The following is a 25393-nucleotide window of genomic DNA, read 5'->3' on the forward strand; positions in this document are numbered from 1 at the left end:
CGACGTCTCCCGGACGCTTTGACTTCCCCAATGGCTCTGTCGGACAGGGGTTCATCTCTCCCCATATTGGAACCCAAGAACCTCATTAAACTTCAGTCACTTGGGGGGTGGGGGTGGCGGGGAGCCTGTCTATAGGGAATCCAACTGGAGCAGAGTTCCTCGAACCTTTCGCAAACGTGGGCAAGGCGCGAGTTTTCCTCCAGAGATGTGTCTAATGGACATCCCGATGGGGGGAGGAGGGGGGAGGGGAGGATTGAAGTGCTTGTGCAATTCATTTCAGTCCCACAAACTTTTTTTTTCAAAGTCCAAAGTAAGTCCAAGCCGGAGAAAGGGAGGTCGCCCCACTCCTCCCTCCTCCGCGCCGCTCTTTCTGTCACCTCGAGGGGGCTCGGGGCCCAAGCAGCGAGGGGGCGCCAGGGAGACGCAGCGGCCGCTTGGAAGCCCTTTGCGGGAGGGGTCGTCGGGACAAGATCCTGCGGGTTTGTATGGTTCTGTTCTGGCGGGTGAGAATGACAGGAGGGGGCGGGAGGAGGAGCGGGGGAGAGGCAGAGGGAGGGAGCGGGGAAGAAAGGAGGTCGCTCGGGGAGAGGAGCTGGGGAAGGGGAGAGGTCAGGAGGTGGTGATGTCTTGAGCCCCACTTCCCCAGAGAGAAGCCTGGAAGCTGGGACCGGCCTCCCGGAGGGTTCAGGGACCGCCGGAGCCTGGGAACCGGGCGGATGGAGGCGGAGCCGGGAGCCTAGGGGCAGCGGAGGCGGGCAGAGGGCGGGTCCCCGGGCTGAGCCGGGGCCAGGAGCGGCCATGGCGCGGCTGGTGCTTCTCACTGCGCTGGGCTTGGCTCTGGCGCTGCTGGGCGAGAGGTTTGTGGCGCTCAGGTGAGAGGGGGCTTCGGGCGGGCGCAAGGACTGAGCGCCAGCCGGCCCCTGGGCGCCCTGGGCGCCCGGACTGGGCGCCGAGCGCGGGGGTCGGGGGGAGGGAGCCTGCACCGACCGAGGTTGGGGAGACCGGCCCCAGGAGCTCGCGCTCGCTTTTCCCCTGCTCCTACCCCTACCCCCAACCCACTTCCATCTCCTGCGGTCAGGGAGGCTAGAGTGAGAGCTGCAGGGAAAGAGTGGGAGCCTGGAAACTTCCCTTCCTCCCCTGAAAGTGGGCGGAGGCCGGGCAGAGGGAGAGTGATAACGATCTGGCGGCCAGGGCAGTCCCTCAATGGGCTCTGCTTTCCGCCAGCCTTGTCCAGTTGTCTCGGACGCCCGCTCCTCAGAAGAGGCTAACTTAGTCCCGCGTTACCGGGGCTGCGAGGTGGGGGAGGGCGTGGTCCTGCCTTCCCCACCCCCAACCTCCCCACGCCCTCCCTCCACGGGCAGTGACAGCCTAGAAACTGCTTCGGCTTTGCACTTCCAGGCCCCCTCCCCCCTCCTCCTTCCTCCTCGCCGTCCCCCTCTGCGTCTCCCCATTCTCTGTCCCCCTCTCCGTTCTCTCCCCCCCCTCACAAAGATCTGGGCGGCCGCGGAGAGAACCTCCCTCCCGGGCCTGGGTTGCCTGCTGCTGGGGAGCTTGTTCCTGTCTCAGCGCTTTTTCTGGGCTGCTGGAGAAGAACATCCCTGAGCCCCCCTCCCCCACACCCCGGCTGGCAGCGGACCCACATCCCAGCCAGAGCCCCTGCTTTGCTTCCGGTTCTACTTTCCTCCGGTCCCAGTTTTAAACGCGGGCCCCACGGTGACAATTGGCATGGGGAGGGGGGGGGGCAGAGGAACAAGGCTTGGAAAGCTGCTTCTAACCATGGGATGGAGGGGGACAGAGCACGCGACCGGGGTCGGGGATCGCGCCTTCTGGGTCCAGCCGGGGGGCGGCCGGACCTTGGCCACTTTCCCCACCTGTCGTCTAAGGCTGGAGGTTCAGCGGCCCAGATTGTGGCTGTAAGGGCCCAGGCCTGGGGCAGCCCTCCCCTGCAGCCCCAGTTTTTCCCTGACATGAGTTTGGGCGTGATGGGCTCCAGGGGCCTTTCTCCTTCCCCCATCCTACAATTTTCCTGGGACACGTTGTGGGTCCTTAGCATCATTGGGGTTTTTGGTTTGTTTTTGGTTTTGCTGAAGCCGTTGAGGTTAAGTGACTTGCGTCACATGACTAGGACATGCTGAGACCGGTTTGAACTCCGGTCCTCCTACTTCAGGGCTGGTGCTCTACCCACTGAGCCACCCAGCTGCCCCCTAGCATCACTGCCCATCCCATCATTGTCACTGGGACCGTGCCAGTGAGACCAGGAGGAAGGTGCGAGAAGGTTCCCAGGCAGGGAGCCCGGTGGTGTCTCCGGGGTGCTGGCCATGCTGTGCAGCCACAGGGGCTGCCCCTGGTGTAGGGGCTCCTTGTTTCCCACGGAGGCAGGGGCCACGCTTCCCTCTTGTCTCCTTCCAGGTGGCTGCGGCTGTGGAACGTGGCTGAGAAGTGTCCCGGCCCCCACACAGCCCCCACAGTACAGACGGGAGCTCACAAGCACATCCTGACATCTTGGGGGTCCTTGGTCGCGGGGAGACCAGGCCCACGAGGGACATCCCCATTTGGGGGAGATTAGAGACTTGCCCTTTTCTGCCCAGGAGGGGCAGGAAAACAGCCCCTGGCCGTGCTGGGCCTGGAGTCAGGAAGTCTATTGTTGAGTCATTTCATTCATGTCTGACTTCATCAGCTCACTTGGGGTTTTCTTGGCAGATGCTGAAATGAAGGAAATTCCATTTCCTTCTCCAGTCCCTTTTACAGATGAGGAAACTGAGGCAAAAGGTGAGGGAACTTGTCCCGGACCACACAACTAGGAAATATCTGAGGCAGCCCCAAGTACCTCTTAGCTGTGTGATCCTGGACAAGCCCCTTTACCTTTGTCTTCCTCAGTTTTCTCATCTGCAAAATGAGGATAATAATAATAGTATCTTCCTCCCAGGCTTGTTAAGAGGCTCAAACGAGGTAACATTTGTAAAGTGCCTGGCACATAGTAGGCACTTAATAAATACTCGGCTCCTTTCTTCCTTGTAAGGTCACAGGGAACGGTAGAACCCATGGAGACCCTGAGCCATTCAGGAAGACAGAGGAGGTCTGGGACACAACTGTTCTCCCCAAGGCTCTGGTTGGTGGCGACGGCCCCGCCTTGACCTCCCTGCACCACTCTGAAGCTTCCCACAACACTGGTGGGCACCTGTGGCAGAAGCTAATTGGGCTGAGGAACCGATTCCCATGTGGACAGCCCCACAGACCCCTGGGAGCCTCGGGGGAGACCCGAGGGTCTGGGCTTGCAGGCCGAGTAGGGACTGTCCAGGGACTGGCCCGAACACGCCGACTTTGCCCATCTTTGTCCCGGACCTGAGGGGACGGGCCCTCCTGAGCAGGGTCATTCAAATCTCCCAGCATTCTCCTCTTTAGCTAGCACGGGCCGCTGCCTTTTCTGCTGCTCCCTGGCTTGGGAGCACGTTCTGCGATGTGGGTCTGGGGGCAGACCAGCTTCACCCTCCACACAAGTCCTATATTCTGAGCCTTGCTAGGACCTCGGGTCCAGCTCTTCTGGGCGCAGAGGGGCTCTGGCCCCAGAGCTCGGGCTAACATCGCAAGTTATGTTGTTCTGCTCAGTCACAGAAGCTCCTGGTGTGGCAGCTGGAGGGCCAGAGAGCACACGTGAAGAGCCGCCGTCAAGGTGGGCTAGAATGAAGGATATTACCCACTCGAGAGAGAAGTGCAGTGTTCACTCACACACACTCACACTCACACACTCTCTCTCACACACACATACACTCTCTGTCTCTCTCTCTGTCTCTCTCTCTGTTTCTCTCTCTCTCTCTCTCTCTCTCTCTCTCTCTCTCTCTCTCTCTCTCTCTCTCTCTCTCTCTCTCTCTCTCTCTCTGTCTCTCTCTCTGTTTCTCTCTCTCTCTCTCTGTCTCTCTCTCTCTCTCTCTCTCTCTCTCTCTCACACACACACACACACACACACACACACACACACTCACACCCCTTACCTGCACATGAAGCTCACCAGGAGAAGGGCTGCAGGGACCGGCCATGCCATAAGCTCTGCTGGGCCATTCTGGGGATGTAGCCCCTGGGGGTCGGGACACGCACCGAATGCTCCCGGCTGATGCGCTGATTCCCACCCGCAGGAACCGCCTCAACGCCTCTCGAGAAGTGGAGCCTGTCAACCTTCCCGGCTGTCGCTTGATCAAAGGAGTAGGTACGTATGAGGAGCCCCTGCCCCTCCCCTGAACCTCTGCCGTGGCGGTTTTCTAAAAGCTTCTGGGGGGCGGCACAAGGCTCTCTCTGGGCTCCCACTCGGGAGCTGCTCTTTCCCCGGACCCCTGGGGGAGGGGGGAGCCAGGCCATGGCCACGCTTGGAGTTGACCCCGGTCCTTCCTCGCCAGTCTCAGCCTGACTCTTTGGGGGCGGCTCCGGCCTTGCTGTAGCATTGAGTCTGAATCCCCCGCTGTTCAGTCCAAAGCTGGCAAGGGATGAAGGGCCTGCTCACTGTGACCCAGAACAACTTGGCCAGGGCCGAGCCTGGGGCTCCTGGGAAGGGAGCCCAGTTAGCAGGGATAGCCGCACTCCTGGGTTCCAAAATGGTCTCAAGGCTCGGACCGAGGCTCTGCTTGTTGCTCCCTCATAAGAAGTGCCTAAAAAGGCTGCGCTCCTGCCTCTGCAGGACCAGGGAGAGTTCTTTGAGACTGCCCGGGCCAAGAGCCACAGAAGAGGCGACGTGGCCCGGGAAGGCCCTTAATGTGGATGCGGTTACTGTGGCTTCTGCCATTTAGCAGTAAATGCTCCTTCCCTGGGCCACGGGGGGCCGAGGAAGACAAGCTCAAGGTCATGTCTGAGGAGGAGGAATTAAGGAGAACCTTGGGCCTGGAAGAGAAAACGTGGGCCCGGGCCCATGGCTGGCCCGGGCCGGGCAGAGCCAGGAGGGGCAGGGGAGGCCACAAAGGGAGCTCTGAGGATGGAGAGCGGGCAGCTGCAGGTAGGGAGTCCCCCTGATTCTGGCGCTTCTCGGGGCGAGGCTGGGTGGTACCGTTGGGACAGTGCAGACAAGAGTCCTGCTGTGGGCATGGGCAGAGCAGCAGGCCGGCCCCTACAGTCCCCCGGCTTCAGCCAGACCACCAGACTCTGTGTACAGGGTGCTCACAGCTTCACTGGAGTCCATGCGGGCAGCTGCCTGTGCGCCCAGAGCGCCAGCGGCCTGAGGGTGGCAGAGAGGAGCCAGCCCCCCCCAGAGCGCCAGTGGCCCGAGGGCCTCTCCCAGAGCGCCAGCGGCCTGAGGGTGGCAGAGAGGGGCCAGGGCCTCCCCCAGAGCGCCAGGGGCCTGAGGGTGGCAGAGAGGGGCCAGGGCCTCCCCCAGAGCGCCAGGGGCCTGAGGGTGGCAGAGAGGGGCCAGGGCCTCCCCCAGAGCGCCAGGGGCCTGAGGGCCTCTCCCAGAGCACCAGTGGCCTGAGGGCCTCTCCCAGAGCGCCAGGGACCTGAGGGTGGTAGAGAGGGGCCAGGGCCTCCCCCAGAGCGCCAGGGGCCTGAGGGTGGCAGAGAGGGGCCAGGGCCTCCCCCAGAGCGCCAGGGGCCTGAGGGCCTCTCCCAGAGCACCAGTGGCCTGAGGGCCTCTCCCAGAGCGCCAGGGGCCTGAGGGCGGCAGACAGGAGCCAGGGCCCCTTGTCTCCTGTGACAGGCAGGGCCTGGCAGCTCCCCAGGCCCCCAGATCTCTGTGAATCCCCGCCCCCACCCATCTGAGCGGTCCCCACCCCAGCTCTCATTTCTGCCGGGGACGCCTCCCCTGCTGCCCTTCCTTCCCTGGGCAGCACTCGGTCACTGCCAACAGCTGCCTCCATCAGCCTCATCTTACCTTGCCTGCATCCCTGAGCAGTGGGGCCCCTGCCCCCCATGTACCCACCTTCTTCCAGGAGGGCTCTTCCTCCACTCCCTGCTGCGTGGGTGCCCGGCCCTGGTGCATTCCTGGGTTCCCTTGTGCTGCCCCGCCCCCCGCCCCAGTGAGCGGCTCCCTTCTGTGTCCAGCCCCAGGCTCTCCTCCGGACTCAGCCCCTCCTCACTGGCCTTTGGTCGGGCTTCTTGCATCTCCCGCTCACCGGGTCTAAGACAGCAGGGGCCCATCCAGCCTCCCCGTCCCCACTCCCAAGCCCAGCACCGTCTCTCCTCCCCCCCATCTGCTCCGCTGGCACACCTGGCTCCCCCGGGCTCCTCTTTTCCTCCCAGGGAGCCCCGCCTTTTATCAGGGTCTCATCACTGTGCTGAGTGATTCCTGCCACAATCGCCCTCTCCCGGGCCTCCCTGCCTCCGGCCCATCCTCCACCTCTGGTCCATGAACTCGGTGACTCGGTGCTGAAATCTCTTCTGAGTCAGCCCTTTCCTCCCTCCCAGGCTCCTGGCCATCCTGCCTCTGCCCTCACTCAGCAAAGGTGTCTAACCTCTGGTCTCTACACTGGCTGCCCTGGCCCAAATTCTCTCGAACCCTCGGTGCCCCCTCAGCGCTTTAGGGCCCTTGGCTGCCTTCAGGTCCCAAGGAAATGACTCCCACCTTCCCAGGGTCTTTCCTGCCCCCTCCCGGGCCATGTCCTCCCCAAACCACCTCGGATGGGGTCAGGTCCGCCTCCAGACAGTCCCACCAACGTTAGCACATGAGCCTTGTGAGGGCGGCCCCCGTGAGCCCAGAGGGAGTCCCCAAGGCTTCCAAGGCCTGGCCTGGCACAGGGAGGAGTGAGAAGGGGTTAAGCCCATACAGAAGGGGCAAGAGTCCCCTTCTCCAGCCCCAGCTGCTCCTTTCCCAGAGAACCAGAGGGCCCAAGCTTCTGTGCCCAGATTGAGGCCGGAGGAAGGTCCAGGGCTGAGGCAGAGGCCAAAGATGAGCTCTGGCCCTGGCTCCCTCCTCCCGGACAGGCCTAAGTCCAGTTGGAGCCAAAGGTCAAGCTCTGCCTCTCCCCGGGCTCTCAGCCCCAAGGGTCTCGGCCTGGCCTAGGGGTGGGCCCCGCGGCGCTGACCCCTGGTTTACCTCTGCTCCTCTTTACTTGCAGAAGCGGGCTCTGAAGATATTGACATCCTTCCCAACGGCTTGGCGTTCCTCAGCGCAGTGAGTGTCTTTTCTGTCTCTGAGCACTTCTGGGAGTCAATGCTGCCCCGGTGGGTCAGGGCCAGAGTGGGCTGCCCCCCTCCCGCCGTGGGCGCAGGGCTGCCCCCCTCTCACCATGAATGCAGGGCCACACACCCCCTCCTGCCGTGGCTGGAGGGCACTCTCTGGCTTCCCTGGGGCCTGCCCAGGGGCTTTCTCTCTGGGGCCTGTGTGTAGTCGGGGGCTTGAGGAATCGCTCCCCAGCCAGGGACAGTTTCAGGGGCCTGTCCTTGCTCTCCATTCAGAGCAGCCTCCAGCGCCCAGATCCACCGTCCCTCTGTGAGCAAGCTGCCTCAAGGCCTGGGATCTCCCTTGGGACCGAGGAAGGGACGGGATGTTCCGGCTCGCGGGAAGCTCTCCTGAGTGGCCCCTGCCCGCCCTGAGCCCTGCCCTCCAGCCTCCCGCTGGGAGGGCCTTGGCCCGAGTGTTGGGGCTGCAGGACCCCCCCTCCAGGGCTCCCTACCTCTGCTGCCCCTCAGGCCTGATGAGCTGGGGCTTTTGTACCAGGGCCTCAAGTCTCCTGGGATCCAGTGCTTTGCCCCGGAGAAGCCCGGAGGAATCCTGATGATGGATCTGAACAAGGACAGCCCCCGGGCTCTGGAGCTGAGGGTCAGCCGGGGCTTTGACCTGTCCACCTTTAACCCCCACGGCATCAGTACGTTCATCGACAAAGGTGAGGGCCGAGGAGCCTTCGGACCGAGTCCCCTGAAGCTCCCTGGGCCCGGCCTGGAGCAGGGGAGCGGGGGTCTCTGGGCACACACAGGCTGCCACCAAACTGAACTCTCTGGTCCTGGCTCCCCTGCGGGCTTTGGGTTCAGTCCGGGGTCTCTGGGAGCCCCCGCCTTCCGGGCCATCCTGGCAGGACACTGGGCACCTTTGGGTTGTGAGTGGCAAGACCCCTGGGACAATCGGGCAGAGCCTGGGGGTTGGGGCTCTCTGACCTCTGCACTCTGCCCTTAGATGACACCGTGTATCTCTTTGTTGCCAATCACCCCGAGTTCAAGAGCACAGTGGAGATTTTTCAGTTTGAAGAAGAGGAAAACTCCCTTTTGCACCTGAAAACCGTCCGGCACGAGCTCCTGCCCAGGTGCGGCGTCTGGCTCCACGTCGGGGTCACCGCTCTCCAGGAGCCGGCCGTGGCCCCCGCCCCCTCGGCCCCCCCAGTCCGGTCTGGGTGGCCTGTTTGGGAAGCCTGGGGAGCCCTGCAGGGGGGAAGGCGTGGGGGCTCCCGGAGGCAGCAGCCAGGCCGGGACAGGGCGGTTTTGTGCTGGGCTTGGGTCACACTGGAATCAGAAGGCGCAGCCTCTGCGTTTCCTGGATCTGAAGCCCTGGAGGGGGGTGAAATGTGGGGATGGGGGGGGGGGCTGGCGGCCTCCTGGCCAGAGGAGCCCCCAGAGGGCCCCTGCTCCCTGCCTCCCTGTCTCTGGAGCTCAGTGGCCCGGCCGCCCCCATGGGCGGCGGCAGAGGAAGCAGGAACCCCGGGGGACGCTCCTCATGCTCCCTTCAATGCAACAGGAAGGAAGTCCCCAGGTGGACACTTGGGCGGGAGCGGCCTTTCCCTGGCCCTAACAGGGAGGCAGTTACTGCCTTTGTCTGCACATCTCGGGTTTCCCACTAGGTGACCCTTCTTGCTCTCCTCGTCCTGCCCCACCTGGGTGGGTGAGTGGGAGGGCAGGCGCTCCACGGATGTCCCAGCTCCGGCCTCTTGTCCCTCCCACTTGTCCCCCTCCCACTTGTCCCTCTCCCACTTGTCCCCCTCCCACTTGTCCCTCCCACTTGTCCCCCTCTCACTTGTCCCCTCTCCCACTTGATCCCCTCCCACTTGTCCCCTCTCCCATCTCTGCCCCTCCACTTGTCCCTCCACTTGTCCCTCCCACTTGTCCCTCCCACTGTCCTCCTCACTCTGTCTCCTCTCCCACCTTATTCCCCCATCTGTCCCTCTCCACTTGTCCCCTCCACTTGTCCTCTCCATTGTCCCTCTTCCACTGTCCCCTCCCACTTCTGCCCTCCCACTTGTCCCCTCCACTGTCCCCTCTCCCACTTGTCCCCCTCTCACTTGTCTCCTCTCCCACTTATTCCCCTTGTCCCCTCTCCCACTTGTCCCCCTCCCACTTGTCCTCCTGGCATTTGTCTGCCTCCCACTTGTCCCCCTGGCACTTGTCCCCCCACTTGTCCCCTCTCCCACTTGTCCCCTGGCACTTGTCTGCCTCCCACTTGTCCCCTGGCACTTGTCCCCCTCCCAATTGTCCCTCTCCCACTTGTCCCTGCTCCCACTTATTCCCCCCACTTGTCCCTCTCCCACTTGTCCCTTCCCAAATTGTCCCTCTCCCACTTGTCCCTGCTCCACTTATTCCCCCCACTTGTCCCTTCCCACTTGTCCCTCTCCATTGTCCCCTCCTCTTGTCCTCCACTTGTCCCCTCTCCTACTTGTCCCCCTCCCACTTGTCCCCTCTCCTACTTGTCTCCTCTCCTACTTGTCCCCTCCCACTTGTCCCCTCTCCTACTTGTCCCCCTCCCACTTGTCCCCTCCCACTTGTTCCTTCTCGCACTTGTCCCCTCTTGCACTCAGGCCTTCTGGTCCCAGCCCTCCCTGCCCTCGGCCCCACATCCTCCGTGCTCCCCGCCTCCCCGCAGACACCCAGGCTGGCTTTTCAGGGCGCCCCTCTCTCTTTCTCAGTGTGAATGACATCGTGGCCGTGGGCCCCGAGCATTTCTACGCCACCAACAGCCACTATTTCTCCGACATTTTCCTAAAGTATCTGGAGGTCTACTTGAACCTGCGCTGGACCAATGTCATTTACTACAGCCCTGAGGGCGCGCGCGTGGTGGCCGAAGGCTTCGACTCCACCAACGGCATCAACATATCCCCAGATCACAAGTACGAGGAGCAGGGGACCCGGGGCTTCTGGTCACTTAGGGCCGCTTGTTCCCCAGCATGGCGAGGGCCTGGGGCCTGGCTTTTGGGCACTGTTCAGAGGTCTGGGGAGCTCGATGTTCCTCGAGGCGACCCTGGGATCCAGAGCTGACGGGGGTCCTAGGGGTCAGCTGGCCCACCTGCCCCATTGTGGGGGAAGGGGGCCCAAGGGGTGAAGTGCCAGTGCAGGTCATACAAGCCTCAGCCTGCTTAGAACAAGGTCTCCAGAGTGGGGGGGGGGATTCCTCCCGGGAGCCCCCTTTGTGCCTTTGCAGATGAAGCGACCTGAGGACATCTTATTTCTCAGTGTCACAAGAGACGCAAATCACAAAATGTAGTTAGTTCAGGTGCAAAGGATCTGCCCCATGAGGTTAAAAGGCTCCAGGGAATCCAGAGGAAAACACCTACCTGGCCACTGGCTCCTCTGGGACAGGGGCTTCTCTTAGCTGCAGGAGCAGGGAGGCTGAGGCCAGGAGAGGCACTAGGAGGCCAAGCTCCTGCCTTGAGGGGATCCCGCAGCCTTCCCCCATCCAGTCCTGAAACCCCCTCTGGCCCTAGCGGCCAGTGGGCAGACTGCCCCCTGACTGCCTTTGGGGGGGCTCCTTGGCCAGGCCAGACTCCCTGGACCACAGCCTAAGGCCCCTGGCTCTGGCCCAGACTGCAGGGGGTGCCTCCCCAACAAACACCTCCTTTTGTGAAGGTACATCTATGTGGCCGATAGTTTTGCCCATGAAATCCACGTCATGGAAAAACTCGCCAACTGGAGTTTGAGTCCAGTGAAGGTAAGGGAGGAGCGGCTCCATCCGGGCCCAAGTCTGGGGGCTGTGTCCCTGGGGGCTGGTCTCTGGGTCACCCCAACACACACACACATTCTGAATGGTCTTGGGTGGCTGCCAGGCACGGTGGCCATGATTCTGAATTTCCTCAAGGCAAAAAGCTCTGGGATCAGAGCTGGGAAAATCCATCGGCCGGGGAGCAGACAGCCCGGCTCTGGTCCCCTCTCCCGGTGCGCACAGGGAAGCTGGCTGGGCTCCGTGGGGGCTCACAGGGCTCGGCCAGCCCCGCCCCCGCAGCTCCCCCGCGCCCCAGTGGGATCGAGTCCCTGTCAGGAGAGGGCGTGAGACTGGTCCCAGGAGGCCCACGAGGCGCCTGCGTGACCTGCTCGCCCCTCCCTCTGCCAGGTGCTCCAGCTGGACACGATAGTGGACAACCTGTCCGTTGACCCTTCCACGGGAGACCTCTGGGTGGGCTGTCACCCCAACGCCCTGAAGCTGCTCATCTACGATCCCAGTCGCCCTCCTGCATCCCAGGTGCGTTCTTGCCCCCGGAGCTTACCCTCCCCCTCCTCGCGCTGCCGCGGGCCAGCCCCGGGACCCCTCATTGCCCTCGGCGAGGCCTCTGGCCAGTCACCCCCCGGGGGCCGTTTGCAGGGTCAGCCCTTCTGGGACCGTGAGCCTGACGCTCCCCGAGCACGGAGAGGGAGCCGGTGGTTCGTGCAGGGAGCTCCCTCGGAAGCCTTGAGCCCGAGGCGATCCTGCCGGCGTCGGTGGGCCGGGGCAGGGCCGGGTCGAGGGGCAAGGCCGGGGGCAGGGCGGGGGGGGGGGTGGGAGTGGGGGGCGAGGGGAGGAGGGGCAGGGCCTGACCCGGGCTGGGTTCCTCCCCCCCAGGTGCTGCGCATCCAGAACATCCTTTCCGAGACGCCCGCCGTGAGCACGGTCTACGCCAACAACGGCTCCGTGCTGCAGGGCAGCACCGTGGCCTCCGTGTACGGCGGGAAGCTGCTCATCGGCACGCTGTACCACAGGGCCCTGCAGTGCCCGCTCTGAGGGCAGCGCGCCCGGCTCCCACTGCCACGGAGGTCGCTGCGAACGTTCCTCCCGGGGAAGCGCTCGGAGCGGGAGGGGCCGGGCGCGAGGAGGGGCCGGGCGCGAGCAGGGGCCGTGCGCGAGGAGGGCGCGCTCCGGACCGCGTCCCTGCCCTCCCGTGCCTGCCGGGCACTGCCAGCCCGGCGGGGACCCCAGCGATCCCTGGCGCTGTTCTGTGGCTCCACCTGCTGGGGGCCCGCGGTTACAGCTGCAACGATTTGTCCCGGTCTCCTGCCCGACGCCGCCTGCGGGCGCCCAGAAACGGACTCCTTTACTAACAAATAAAAACCACGAAAACACGCCCGGGCTTAGCCTGTCCTTCCCCTCCGCTTCCCCCCCGGCGCTCCAAAGGGCGACGAGAAGCCAGGGCAGCGTCCGGCCCCACGGCCCCTCCTCCCGGCCGAGCCCCTGCGTTGTTCGGGCCCCGAGGGCCCCTGCGTTCGGGCCCCGAGGGCCCCTGCGTTCGGGCCCCGAGGGCCCCTGCGCCGTCCCGGCCCTGCCGCCCCCGCTGTGCGAGGCCGCGGCGGCCTCACGGAGCCCCGGGACCAGCGCCTTTGCTCAGCCCGCCCCCATCCGTGGGTCCGGCTCCCGCTTCCACAGAATTAAGGAGCCTCCTCCCAGGGAAGGCTTGGGGCGGCGGGCGCGGCGCGGGGGGCCAGTCAGCGTTTCCACTGCTAGTCTGCGCTCTCGCCGACTCCCGGAGCCCCGCAGCTCCCTCTCCGCGCACAGGCTCGCACACCCGTGGGCCCAGAAGGGCCGACCCTGCAGGCAGCCCCGATGGAGGGGACTCTGGCCAGGGGGCCCTGGGGGGGGGTGTCCCAGGGGGCTGGGCCCGGCTGGCCTGCAGCAGCGCGAGGAGGGGGAGGGGAAGCGGGCCACGGGAGCGAGCGCCCCTCCCCAAGAGCCATTCTTTTACCAAGTCTCTTCAAGCCAAGGAAGAAAATGTTAGAATTCCCCGTCATCCTCGCTCCCAGGAAGGAGCTGGCCAGCAGGTGAGTCTCTGCTCTCTGCGAGCCCAAAGCAGAAAATTTCCAATCCCTGGCCCTGATGGCAGGGGACGGTGCCGGTTCGGAAGCCAGACTGCAGCTGGCACAGGTTCTCCACTTCCCGATCCTTGTCTAGAACGCTAGGAGAACAGCATTGGTACTGTATAAAAAACCGGATTCAAATCCCACTTGTGCTATACCCAGAACAGGTCATTGCTGAGGCTCAGGCCTAGAGTGAATGCCCTCTGCCCGCTCTGAACAAGCCTAAAGATAAATGAATACACGTGCGCTCTTCTGGAAGTACAAGCAGAAAGGTGTTGTGTACCATCTCCCAGGTGACGCTTCTGTGGCTCGCTTTATAGAAACATTAAGTCTCGGTTCCAAAAAGGGGAACACGCAGTTGGGGGTACGACCCCCAGGCTTCACATCACACGGTTTCATGTTCCCTGGGGTCCAGTATTCTTGTGTCTGGGTCCCACAAACTCTGACACATATAACGAGATAATTCAGAGGGTAACGTCATCGCTACCTATTCCATCGATTTGCTCTGGGCCCGAGACCCAAAATACTTGAAGTCCTTAAATGTCCTTGTTTCCAGACCAAATGTCCCATTTCCTTCAAGTAATCCTGATGTGATAGGATCTATTTGGAAATATAATGTGAAATATCACTGAATGGGAGGGGAGCAATATAAAAGATTAGCTTATATATAATATAAATATATAAGCAAATATGAAAGGCTGGAGTGGAATTCATTATGGTTCAGCTAATGTTATAAAAAAAAAAAAAAAAGCAAGAATAGCAATCATGATCTCTGACAAAGTTCCCTAACTTCCTTCAGGACTTGATTCAAAAAAGGTCCCCCCACCGCCAGTACCTTTCTCCCTTACAATACCTTCTCTCTTACTCTTTCTATGTCATGTAGGGTATGTTCAGGGAAGACGAGTCCCTCTGGGGTGAGGGCTGCTGAGCCCTTTTCAGGGCCACTTTCCACCTTTGGTGTCCACCTGATCCACCTAACTCTCACCTGTAGCACGCACAGCAGCCACACTCCAGCAATCCATTACATCAGATGGGCTAAACCAAGCTGAGGGTAACCCAAACCCTACGATGAGTTAGGGATGTCTGTACCCCAAGCGTGTAAAGACTTCCCCTGTTGGAATGGGCAGATGAGAACATCATGTTCCACGGGCCATGAAGGCAACGGAAGCGGGTGAAATGGGTCACTTAGAGCTTCTTTAGACATTGAAGACATCAAGGACGTCCACCACATCTTAAGTCATCACCGGCTGTCTTGACTGTGTCCTGCCACAGGACAATGTGGCTCTGGAAGACAGAGTGAGACTGATGACTTCATGGAACTCTACCTCACTTAAATCCAATTTACATATGAACCAAAAGACATCTCCTTTCCATTTTCACCCCTTCTATTCTCAAAGCCCTGTGGGATGGATGAGTGATGAAGCAGCAGGTGCAGATATATCGGGAGCTGTAGTCACAACCCTGCACTAAGGTGGCCAAGGTTATAAGGCCATCTTCTCATTGGAAGCAGCAATGAGGTGCTAGAGTAGGCTCAGACCACCAGCTATGTCAGGGAGTTCTTGGGAGAAATGGAGTTGGAAACAGCAATGGGCATTTACTATTCCTCTCTCAGCACCCTCACAACAAACACTGGCATTTTATAGACCGGGTGACTGTAAGGAGGGACAGACTGACTACCAGAATCAAGGTCTCTAGAGCCATCGTGCTGACCTCATTGATATATGCTTTAAAACGTGAACTGTCTCTGCCAGGAAATGGAGTCATTTCTATCTGAATTGTCTTAGGAAGATTTTGAAGATCACCTGGCAGGGCAAAGTACCAAACACAGAGGTCCCTTCTTCAATTAAACTGCCAGCCATCCCAACTCGGCTGCAGAGAGCGCAACTCTCTTGGGCTGGCCACATTGTTCAAATGCCAAATGCATGCTTGCCAAAAAAAAAATTTATGGAAAACTCACACGGGTCACGTGCTCACAAGGTGGTCAGAAAAAGCAATACAAGGACACTCTCGAGATCCCTCCTAAGGGATCTGGAACAGAACTGGCCAGGACCGCCTAGCATGGCGGGCCCTCATCAGAGAAAATGCTCTGCTCTATGAGCAAAGCAGAACAGAATTAACCCAGAAGAAATGCAAGATGCACAAAATTAGAGAAGCTGCCCCAAATGTTCATAGGGACTACTTGTGCCTGACCTGTGGCAGAGCGTCCAAGCTCCTATTGGTCTGATCAACCACAGTCAGACTTACGGAAACTCCACTCTAACCTAGTGATGGCATTTTATTTCTCTTTGAGAACAAAGGAAAACAAGCAATCAGCATGTCTTTAGCTAATTGGTTGCTAGTTGTTTCCCCCATTATACGGGGAGTTCCTTGAAGACAGGTACTGGGTTTTGACTTTCTTGTGTCCTCAGCACTTAGTTTAAGGCCTGACACAAAATAGGTGCTTAACCAATGCTTGCTGACTGACTGGTTACACTTTAGACGTCTCAAAACACATGGTTTTGTTTTACCTCCAAAGGCAGGCAGGAGAGCCCACTTCAGGAATGAAATAGGGTTTGAATCCAAACATCAGTCTCCCTGAAATCAGGCCTGGGGAAATCCATGCCACAGAGTAACATCAGGTAGTAAGCCACAATGGCCATCGCGCCATCATGGTTGGAAATCCTGCAGGAGGAAAGTCAAATCGATGGGATAAAGTAATGTCCCTTCCCTTCCGGTTCTGAGCTGGATGTTTCTCTATGGCATTCTCTAGAGCAATAGGACTCGCCCTCTTGAGAATTCCAGGAATGAAAACAGGATGAAAACAGGACAGGAAAAAGATCACCTCAGAGAGGCAGGGGTCAAGCACCTGATTGCTGATAACACGAGAATTGACAGGAGAGTAACATGAGAATTAGCTGTCAGTAGGAGGTGCTGGAGAGCACACAGCTGGGCTTGGAGGAGGGCCTGATGCTCCCTGGCTTGGTGATTCTAGACAACTAGCCCATGTGCCACAATTTTCTCAACTGAAAAATGTGGATATTAACAGCACATATAACTCCCAGTGTTGTGAGGATCGAATGAAATAATATTTGTAAACTACTTAGCAGTGCTGACACAAACTAAGTACTTAACAAATGGCAGCTATAATCTGTCTGTCTGTTTGTCTATGTGTTTGTGTTTCCATCCATCCATTCATCCATCTATCTATCTATCTAACTAACTGTCTGTCTGTCTACCTATATACCTATCTATCTATATATGTCTGTTTATTTCATCTATCTAACTATCCATGTCTGTCTGTCTATATGTCTGTTTCTCTTTCTTTCTATCTATCTATCCCCTCTCTGTCTGTCTCTCTCTATTAACATCTATCAATCCCTCTAACATAACCACACACACACATCTATCACCTATCAATCTATCTGCATCTATATCTGTCTATCCAACACCTCTTTATCATCCATCTGTCTGTCCATCCACACACTCACCCATCTATCCGTCTATCTTTTTGTCTCTGTCCATCTATCACCTATCTAACACCAATCTAGTTATTTAACATCTATCAATGTAACATCCATCATCCCATCAATCCAACATCTATCTAACATCCACCTAGCAATCAATGCATCTAGCATAGCCAAGGAACCCAGTGGATCTAGTACTGGATCTGGAATCAGGAAAATTCATCTTCCTGGGTTCAAATCTAGCTTCAGACCCTTCCTAGCTGTGTGACCTGAGCAAGTCATTTGTCCTGCCTGCTTCGGTTTTCTTATCTGTAAATGAGCTAGAGAAGGAAATGACAAACAAAGAGTTGGACATGACTGAAATGACTGATCACCATCACCATCTAGCTAACATCTATATCTCTACCTACTTATCCATATACCTGGAAACCCACTGTCTCAGCTGCAAGACTGAGATAATTCACTAAGTATGAGGTTGCCTCCCCGTGGTTCTGCCATTTGGGACCCTCTGCTGGTTTGTTAGCAATCCTCCTATTTCCCAGGGCCCTGACAGTCAGAAGTAGGTGTCATCCATCACATCTCTCGACATGCTCACAGTCCTATTTCTCGTAGCTGCCAAGCAAACCAAACCAGCTACTGCGTTCCTGCTCCTGACATGCTAACTCTGGCACTGTACCCCCACTGAATGATCACAAGGCTCAATGACCCTTATGCAACGTGCAGACTGTTCCCACAGGATCCAAGAACACCTTTATTGTCCCAAGAAATGCCAACCGTGGGCACAGCTACTCTTGACCTAAGAATGATTGTGTTGGTGTCCAGCCCCAATGTGATTTTTTATGTACATAAGCCCTCCTTTTGCCCGAGTATGTTAAGTGCTGCTTCTCAGAAAGGGGGTGGAGCTTCCACTTGCAAATATTTCCTCACTTTTATTTGATTACCTTCTCTCTTGTCTTTAGCCTGCTCTGTTTGGTTCAGACTACCCACAGGTTAAAGGTCAATTCAGGTCTGGTTGACATTCCATTAGAATGAAAAGGGACAACCATAAAAAAAATGTTCTAAATCCCTAAGAATTGGATAAATGCAGATTAAAGCGCTTGAGTTCCACCTCCAACCATCAGATTGGCAAGTGAGAACAATGACAAAGATTGAACTGAAATCTGAAGAATCTGTGTACAATTTTGGGCTCCCTTCAGACCAGAGAAGACATTCAGATTTTTCTTTTTCTTTTGTGGTACCTTATTGTAAAATTGGGGTTCATATTATATAACACTCTGCATATCTTATAGGCATTTGTTTGCTGGACTTCGCCTGTCATCTGTGACTTCCACAAAATTCCCATTTAATTTCTTATGCCCCCTCGAGATGTATTGAAACACTGATAGGGAAGGTCAAGGTGTGGAAGGGATGATGATAGTTTGAAGGGAAAAAAACCCATTTATGTGGGCACTATTACATGGAGCCAGATTTCAGCTAGCAAATTGCTAAGTCTCCCAAGGTAGAGTAGGAGGCCACAGGAGATCGGCAATTCCAAATCACCAAAGGTCTTTTTCTTGTTAATTTAACATTTATTTAATGATATACACAATTGCTACTGTAGTGCACAGTAATTAGATATAAACGGCACTGCATTTAAATAAATGACAGTAATTAGTGTTACAGGCATCTGTCATTCCAACTTTTTATCTTCTTTAGCACCTATCAGGGTGCTTTGCATCCAGTAAGTGCTTAGTACATGATTACTGAACTTGACAGTTTTTTCTTCTCCCTTTGTTAATGAGTTAGTCTGTTAATGTTCATTTCATCAGCATCATAAACATCAACAAGTTCAAAACAGAACTGGACATCTCTTCCCAGACCCTCCTGTCAGCCTCACTTCCCCCTTCCTATCGAGGGCCCTTCCATTCTTCCAGGCCTCTGGATTTGACACTAGAGGCATTCACAACTTTCCTCTCCCTTATTCCCCTCACGTCCAATCAGTGGTCCCGTCTAGTCCCCCATGTCTCCACCGCTCTCCCACTCACCCTTTCTCTTCATGCCCACAGCCCCCGTAGGGTCCCCACCTTCATCCCTTCTTCCTCTCCATTTGCTCTAGCTTCCGAGTGGTTTCTCTCCATCTCCAATCCATCCCCCACACAGAGACCAGTCGACATTTCCGAATCTCCGGTCTCTGACTCGACACTCCGGGTGCCTCTGTGGTCTCTTCCAAACCTCTCTACCCTGCACACAGAGAGCCCGGCTTCCATTAACTGGTCCCTGCACACAGAGAGCCCAGCTTCCATTAACTGGTCCACATTGAATCTCCATGCAGCAGCCAGACAAACTGGCTGCCCACCTCAGCTTCATTCCTGCCTCTTAGAATCCAGAACCTCCCTAAATGGCCAGTTGTAGAGGGCAGCAGATAGAGGGGGGACTCTGGGTAAGGTGGAAGACCCTTCAGCCCAGAGGGAACCTGCTGACAGGGTCTGCTTTGGCTCCCCACCTCCCTTTGGTGTTCTCTTCCTGAGAAGTCAAGAAGGGCCTGATCACCTGTGTTCTGCTTGAAGCAAGGGATACTTACATCAAGGTGTTAATTCCGTGGAATTGATGGTTCTCTTGTTCCCATACATATTTAGTACTTAGTGACTTAATGATATACACAATTATATCATTGTGCCCAGCTCTCTAGCTCACACATACTCTGTGCCCTAATGATGTAATTACAATAAGGTATATAAGGGCCAACGAGGACATTCCACCTTTGCCCAGCCTCCTGGTGGCTCTCCTGCCTCCTGCCTCCTGTACTAAGATCAAGACGGGCCAGAATAAAGACTCTAGCCTCTATTCTTGACCATTCTCATGGTGTCTATCCTGCTGAGCCCAAGGCCAGTCTGAAGGATCTCCAGAAAGCCAACCCAACATTACAGCAGCTCCAGCGCGACTGCCGGAGCCTTTCCCAGAGAGTAGGGGCCACCCCTTATCCCCTCCCACCCCTCCCTCCTCTTTTTCCCTCCCCCTCCTCTAAATTTGCTTCTTTACGTGTTCTCACCATGTGCCCTCCTGGATTCCTCTCCCCTCTGTGGGGCCCAGGATTCAAGCTCTGGGAGGGCATCCGTGGCTCCAGCAGTTAGGGCAGTGAGGGTGCAGACGCCCGTCGCTTAGGGAACGAAGACATTTAGCTGAGGAAACTTCCTCTCCTCAGTCCGGGGAACAGTTCTTCCCCCCCCCCCCCAGCTTTCCTGCTCTCATTGCCCTCTAGACTGGAACGCCTCCGTTCCCCTTTAGGCCGGGACGCCCTCCCTCCCCCAGGCTGGCCCTCACTGGCGGTCCGTCCAGCGTTCTCTGCAGCCCGGCTCCAGCCCGCACCTTTCCTGGCCCAGATCCCAGCACTCCCCGAGCCACCGCGCGCCCCCGCTAACTTGCTGGATATGTGCGCGCGCTCAGTGACCTGGGCAGAGGCTGACACCGCCGTTCCTAGGGAGCCGGGTGGGAGAGGCGGGGCTCGGATATTCGGGGCATCTGGGCTGAAGCAGGTTCCCTCTCCCATCCCAGCAGGATCCCTCAGCCCTGGGAGCGCCGCCGCTCCCTCCGCCGCCCAACAGTCCCTCCACTGTCTGCGAGAGGGGAGGCGGACGGGGGGGAGGGTCCGAGAACACTCCTGGGGAGGGGGGAGAGGGTCCGAGAACTCGGGGAGGGAGCGGGGTTTGGGGGTTCCTGGTCCAAAGGATGCGGACTTTGCGCGCCAGTGAAGCCGCCAGTGCGCGTCTAGGTCTCCGTAGGGCAATGTGTCTGTCGGAGCTCGGCAATCCCGCGTCCTCCCTTCCCACACCCCGGACTCCGGCCTTCGAAGACTGCGGAGGAGGAGACTCCCCGACCCCGGCCTTTTAGCGTTCGGGGTGTTGGACGACCCCGACGTAGACAGACGGCAGGCCCGCAGGCAGACAGCGGGCAGCCCCCCCCCCCCCGCCCCCGCCCGCGGCGCTTCCCTGGGGCCGAGGAGCCGGAGCTTGGCCACCCTGTTCCCTCCGGGCACTGGTTCTGGGAGGAGGGAGGAGCCCCGGGCACGCCCCTCAGGGCCCGCGCAGGAGGAGAGAGTGCAGGAGTTGTTGTGGCTGGCGGAGCTGGCCTGCGCTCCGCTGCGCTCCGCTGCGCTCCCGCTCCTCCGCCGGCTCTCTCTCCGGCCTCCCCTCCTGGTTTCAGCCTCGGCCCCCGCCTTCGGGCTGCGGGGCGGCCGCTGCTCGGTCATGGCCAAGCTGCTGGCTCTCGCCGTCCTGGGGTTGGCTCTGGCCTTCGTGGGGGAGAGATTCGTGACCTTCAGGTGAGCCGGGAGCCCTGGGAGCCGGGAATGGCGGGGGACCCAGTCCTGCTGCTGCTCCGAGGACGGCGGGCCCCGGGCCCCGGGGAGACGGAGCGTGGAAGGGACGGCCTGGGGTCCGGCGCTCTCCGGAGCGCTCTGCCTGCGGCCAGGGCCAGCGGCCATCTCCCCTGCCCTGGGGCCGACCCCTGGAGCAGCTGCGGAGCGCGGGCGCGGCGCCACTGGGGCAGCCTCCGCACGCCTGCCTCTCCGAGCCTTAGGAGAGGGTCTTGGGGACCAAGGATGGCATCGGGAGCCCCTCCTGGGCAGAGAGCAAGGGGTGCGCGTCAGCACACACGCTCACGGGGGGGGGGGGGGGGGGGGGAAGGAGAGGAACAGGGAGAGGGAGAGAAACAGGAGGCTATTCAAAAAAAAGCCCAGACTTTGGGAGAGAGAGCAGCTCCCAGGACCCCAGTAGGGGAGAGGGACAGAGCCAAGGGCAGGTCCGGCAGCAGCCTCAACCTTGCCCCAACCTGGCTGCTTAAAGCCAAGACCAAGGCTGCAGGCAGGAATGGGAGGCAGGGGAGGTAACATTCAGTAGGAGCAGAGCAGCTTCCTCCCAGGACTCGGGGGTGGGGCACTTCAAGTTCTTATCTAAACAAGTACAAAAAGAACTCGAGAAACTCCCTCCCCGTGGCCTTTCCTGCTGGCCTCTGAGGGTGCCCCTCCTGGCCGATAAGAAAGGAGCCGGTGCCAGTGGCCACAGGCTGTCGTTTCTCTCCAGTGATACTTACAGATTTTCCTGGCTCGCTTTCTTATTGTGGCCCTGCTGGGGCACTGGCAGAGTGCAGGCTGTGGGCACCAGAGCTGTCAAGTGATCCTGCCTGGGCACGGGTGCTGGGGAGTGGTGCTGGGGCACTTGCTGAAACACCTCAGCAAACAGAAACAAGGAACTGGAGGCGGAGAACTGAAACCCGAGCTCCGGGCTCTGGCTTCCCAGGACTCTGAAAGAATCTCGCTCAAGTTTGGGAGGTTAGTTGGGTTTGGTTTTGATGCCAGCTTTGAGGTGTGTCAGGAGAGGAAGGTGACTTTGCCCTGTGACTTATCACTTCTCTCTGATCGCTGATTAATTCAGGAGCCACACGCAGGCTTTGACCTGTGCTCCTGTCCACGGTTTCACTTGAAACCAATTCTGTTAGTCCTATTTTACAGATGAGGAAATTGAGGCTGAGTAAAAGAAGATGATTCACCCAAGCCTCAAGCAAGGGAATCAATTAATCAATTTCTTGATTTTATTAAGCACCTTCTCTGTGCCAGGCAGTGAGCTGAGCAGGGGACTCTGATGATTATTGTTGTCCATACGCCCCCGACGGCAGACGAGGACCACACTGGAGTCCTCCTAAGATATTCCCGGATTCTGGGGGGCTCATTTTTTCCCTGCTGTGAAATTGTGTTTTTCCAGACAAAGGATGAATATCCCCCACCAGGTGCACCCAGTAGAACCTCCCAACTGCCACCTAGTTCCAGGACTAGGTATGTATGAGATTTGTTCTTGGGCATGGGGAGGGGGGCAACATTCCCTGAACTAGACTCATCAAAGTTGGGTTTTCAGTTTCTGCTCGGGGCCCAGTCTTTCTCTCAGTGACTAGAGGCCCACAGCACATAGCCTTCCCCTACCCAGCACCCCCACGTATCTCAAACCCTGGGTGCCTGTCCCACTGGACATTGTAACAGCCTCCGGCTCACCCTACCCAGTAACAAAACTCACACATCCGGAGGCCCTCAGGGGTCCCCAAGGTCACACAGTGCACTGCTGATGACATCTTTGTGAGATCAATTGGAAAGTTGGAGCATCAGGCCCATTTCCCAGACATGAAACTGAGACTCAGCAGAGGTTAATGGCTTGTCCATGGTCACCCAACTGGTCAGCTGGACCTGAAATTTGGTCATCTATTTCCATTTCCTGCCTTCACTTTGTGCTGCCCCTGCTCTTGGAGACCTCTCACCCAAGATACCCAACGCCATCTTCGAGATGTCCAGGAATGGAACTTGCCCCCCTTTTCTCTGGAAATCCATCCTGAATTCTGAGTAGCTCTCACACTAAGTCTCTCTTCCTGGATGAGAGTAGATCCACTCTTTTGTGGCTCTCTGCTCCAGCCCCACCTTGTCAGTTCACCCTTGGGGAGTCAGTCAAGTCCAGTTTCTACCGAAGTCCAGTCCTGTTCCAACTCTCTCTCACTTGTTTCCGACTCCCTTCCTCCTAAGAGTTCTCTGAGCTGGCTCCAAGCCTCTCTGTAGTCCTCTTCTCCTCCCCTCTCCTCCTTGGAGTATCACAAGAGATTCCACTAAGGGATCCATTAAGATGCTTTAAACCTGACCAAGCGCTGGTCAATCCACAAAAGGTCTAGCATGGCCCTACACAGAGCTTTTCTTCCATAGGAAAATCACTTCCCTCCAAGGGCAGTCATTCAGAGAGAGCTGGTCAATGAGAAGCAAATAAACTAAAATCAGAAGTGAAACCAAGGCAGGGTGATCAAGCCTTTGCCTCAGGACATCAAAAGTTTCAGTGTTGGCAATATTTTTGGCTCCTTCTACAAGTGGAAACCATGGAGTTTGGCCTTGGTTAGCAAGAAGAAAATTAGCTATAAGAGGAAACTGTTCAATCGATTTCTTTCCAGGCCCACCCAGCCCTTCTCCCTCCTTGGCTGCATTTCAACCAAGTCACCTTTAAAATCTGCTTTGTAGTCAGTCACCTTCTCTGATGCTTGCTCTGGAACCCCTCTCTTCTCCCCTCTCCACCTTTACCCCACCAAACAGATTATTGCAGCTCTAACCAATGTTCTAAGAGAGAGTCCCCGATAAAATCTTCAGGGATGGGTTCATTGGCCCAAGGCCATACAGGCCCTCCACCTTGACTTCTGGTAAAAATTTTGTCATTGTTATTCAATGCAAGAAATCATTAGTAAGCCCTTATCTTCACATCAGGATGTTTTCTTTTTTTCCTTCAAGATTCAGCTCAAACTCCCCCTTTTTTATGAGATCATCCAGATCCCTGAGCTGCGGATGCCCCTCCCCCATTACCCTGCATTTACTTATATTATTCTGGATATACTTTCATTGGCCTTCTAATGGATTATAAGCTCCTTGAGAGGAGGGATTCAGCGTCTGCTGGAAACTGGCAAGTTTGAAGTATTTAATAATTTTGAATTTAAGAATTGCTTTCTTGTGATTTGTATCTAACTTGGCTATGTTCCACTTGAAATGTCAGGGTGAGGTGACAATGGATGGGGTCCAGGTGCTGGGTGTATCACTAACATACTTATTTTCCCGGACTTGTGTGATAGCCATTTGGAATCATTTTAGACCCTACTGAGGCGATGGCTCCTGAGCATCTCAACCATAATCACTCAAACCTTCTGGGAACACATTCTTTCCAGGGTCATTGGGGAGGGGGAAATGCACAAACTTATTCTATGGATGGCTCCAGGCACCCAGGAGTCAGTGATTTTCTTGCCAGAAATCCCTGTTTCTTTCACTTTGGTCTGAAGCCTAAATAGTTCTTCTAGTCTCTGACTATAATTTGTAGAATAAACAGCTCCAGGGTTGGGTTTCTAGAGCTCAGGCCAAGAAAAACCATGAACTAGGACCAGCCCAGTTTGACTGTATTGGGTGATTTTGGGGAACCAGCACCAGTTTACCCATTTACTTCATCTTAGGTTCTAAAGTCAGGACAGAGTGAGAAGGCAACCTGTGCAGTATAGGGAGACCCTGGGTAATGTCCTGAAGAAAGGGTAAGCCCAGAAGCTAGCAGCAGCAGGGGTACGGGTCATGCATCAGGCATAAAACAGAGTTTTACTTCTAGCATCTGGGCCAGTCTGCAAGGAATAACCAGAGAAGCAATCCCAAACCAAAGGGGAGTCTAAAATGTTGCCATTGAACCAAAAGAGTTTCCCAGTTGCCTGATGTCACTTTGTGAGGTAGGAATGGGGACAGTCCATTCTAATGGAGATCCAAATCCAGATCAGAAACATGCAGGGCTCAGAACAGGAGATGGTGATCCGACATTGCCCCCAATCAGACTTTTGGAAGTATTTAAAGCTCTTGTCCCTGTCCCCAAGATTCCAGAATAACAGAACTCTCCATAAGATCAGAAGTGCCACGGAGCCCCACCCTAACATCATCCAAATCAACAAATACACAGCAAGAACGGAGGAAAAAGAAAAAACTCAGCATTTATAATCTGTCATGGTAACAGGGATGCTTAAGGCACAAATAAAGAAGAATGACTTCAAAACATCTATAAGCAAAATCTTAAAGAAACGTACTTTGGGCATTAACTAAAATTCCCGAAAGAAATGAAGCAAGAAACAAAAAGTTTAAAATGTTTTCCTAAAAGGAAATGAGAGCTCTGGAGGGGGAAAATGGAAAATTGAAAAGGGAATTAACATTTTGTCCTAAGAAGCACAAACCTGTTCAAACCACTCAAATGAAAACTCAAAAAGGATAAAATCAAAGCCAGTGACTCCACAAAGTACATGAAGGAAATGTAAAGTATCTCATAGAAAAACAACTAACCTAGAAAGAAAGTCAAGGAGAAAAATAATCAAATCATTGGACTATCTGAGCCTCATAACCAGAAAGAGGTTACCTATCCTTTTTTTCAGGAAATCAAGAAAACTGCTCGTTTCTGTTAGAACCAGAGGGCAAAGCAGAAATAGAAGAAAACCATTAGTCAAAAGAAACT

At 56.7% G+C, this 25393-nt stretch overlaps 2 protein-coding genes across 3 annotated transcripts in view; both read left to right on the forward strand.

Moving 5' to 3' along the window:
- The first annotated feature begins 586 nt into the window (after positions 1–586).
- LOC100922843 (serum paraoxonase/arylesterase 2) lies at positions 587–12206 on the forward strand. 2 transcript variants are annotated; one of them, XM_031940766.1, is made up of 9 exons: positions 587–872; positions 4131–4201; positions 7032–7087; positions 7634–7799; positions 8087–8213; positions 9804–10004; positions 10741–10822; positions 11222–11350; positions 11708–12206. In XM_031940766.1, exons 1-9 carry the CDS (start codon positions 799–801, stop codon positions 11864–11866), a joined length of 1065 nt encoding a protein of 354 aa, XP_031796626.1. In that variant the 5' UTR covers positions 587–798; the 3' UTR covers positions 11867–12206. The 2 variants fall into 2 exon arrangements, with proteins under 2 accessions (XP_031796626.1, XP_031796625.1); XM_031940765.1 differs by lacking the exon at positions 587–872 and adding an exon at positions 3209–3670.
- Positions 12207–20402: 8196 nt separating this feature from the next.
- The window catches only part of LOC100929514 (serum paraoxonase/lactonase 3), a 28205-nt gene continuing 23214 nt past the window's right edge, over positions 20403–25393 (forward strand). The window contains exons 1-2 of the mRNA XM_031940767.1: positions 20403–20673; positions 22112–22182. Coding sequence (XP_031796627.1) covers positions 20600–20673; positions 22112–22182 — 145 coding nt within the window. The 5' untranslated portion in view covers positions 20403–20599. The remainder of the gene's footprint in view (positions 20674–22111; positions 22183–25393) is intronic.

This window comes from Sarcophilus harrisii, chromosome 5 (assembly GCF_902635505.1).
Source record: "Sarcophilus harrisii chromosome 5, mSarHar1.11, whole genome shotgun sequence".
Lineage (NCBI taxonomy): Eukaryota > Metazoa > Chordata > Mammalia > Dasyuromorphia > Dasyuridae > Sarcophilus > Sarcophilus harrisii.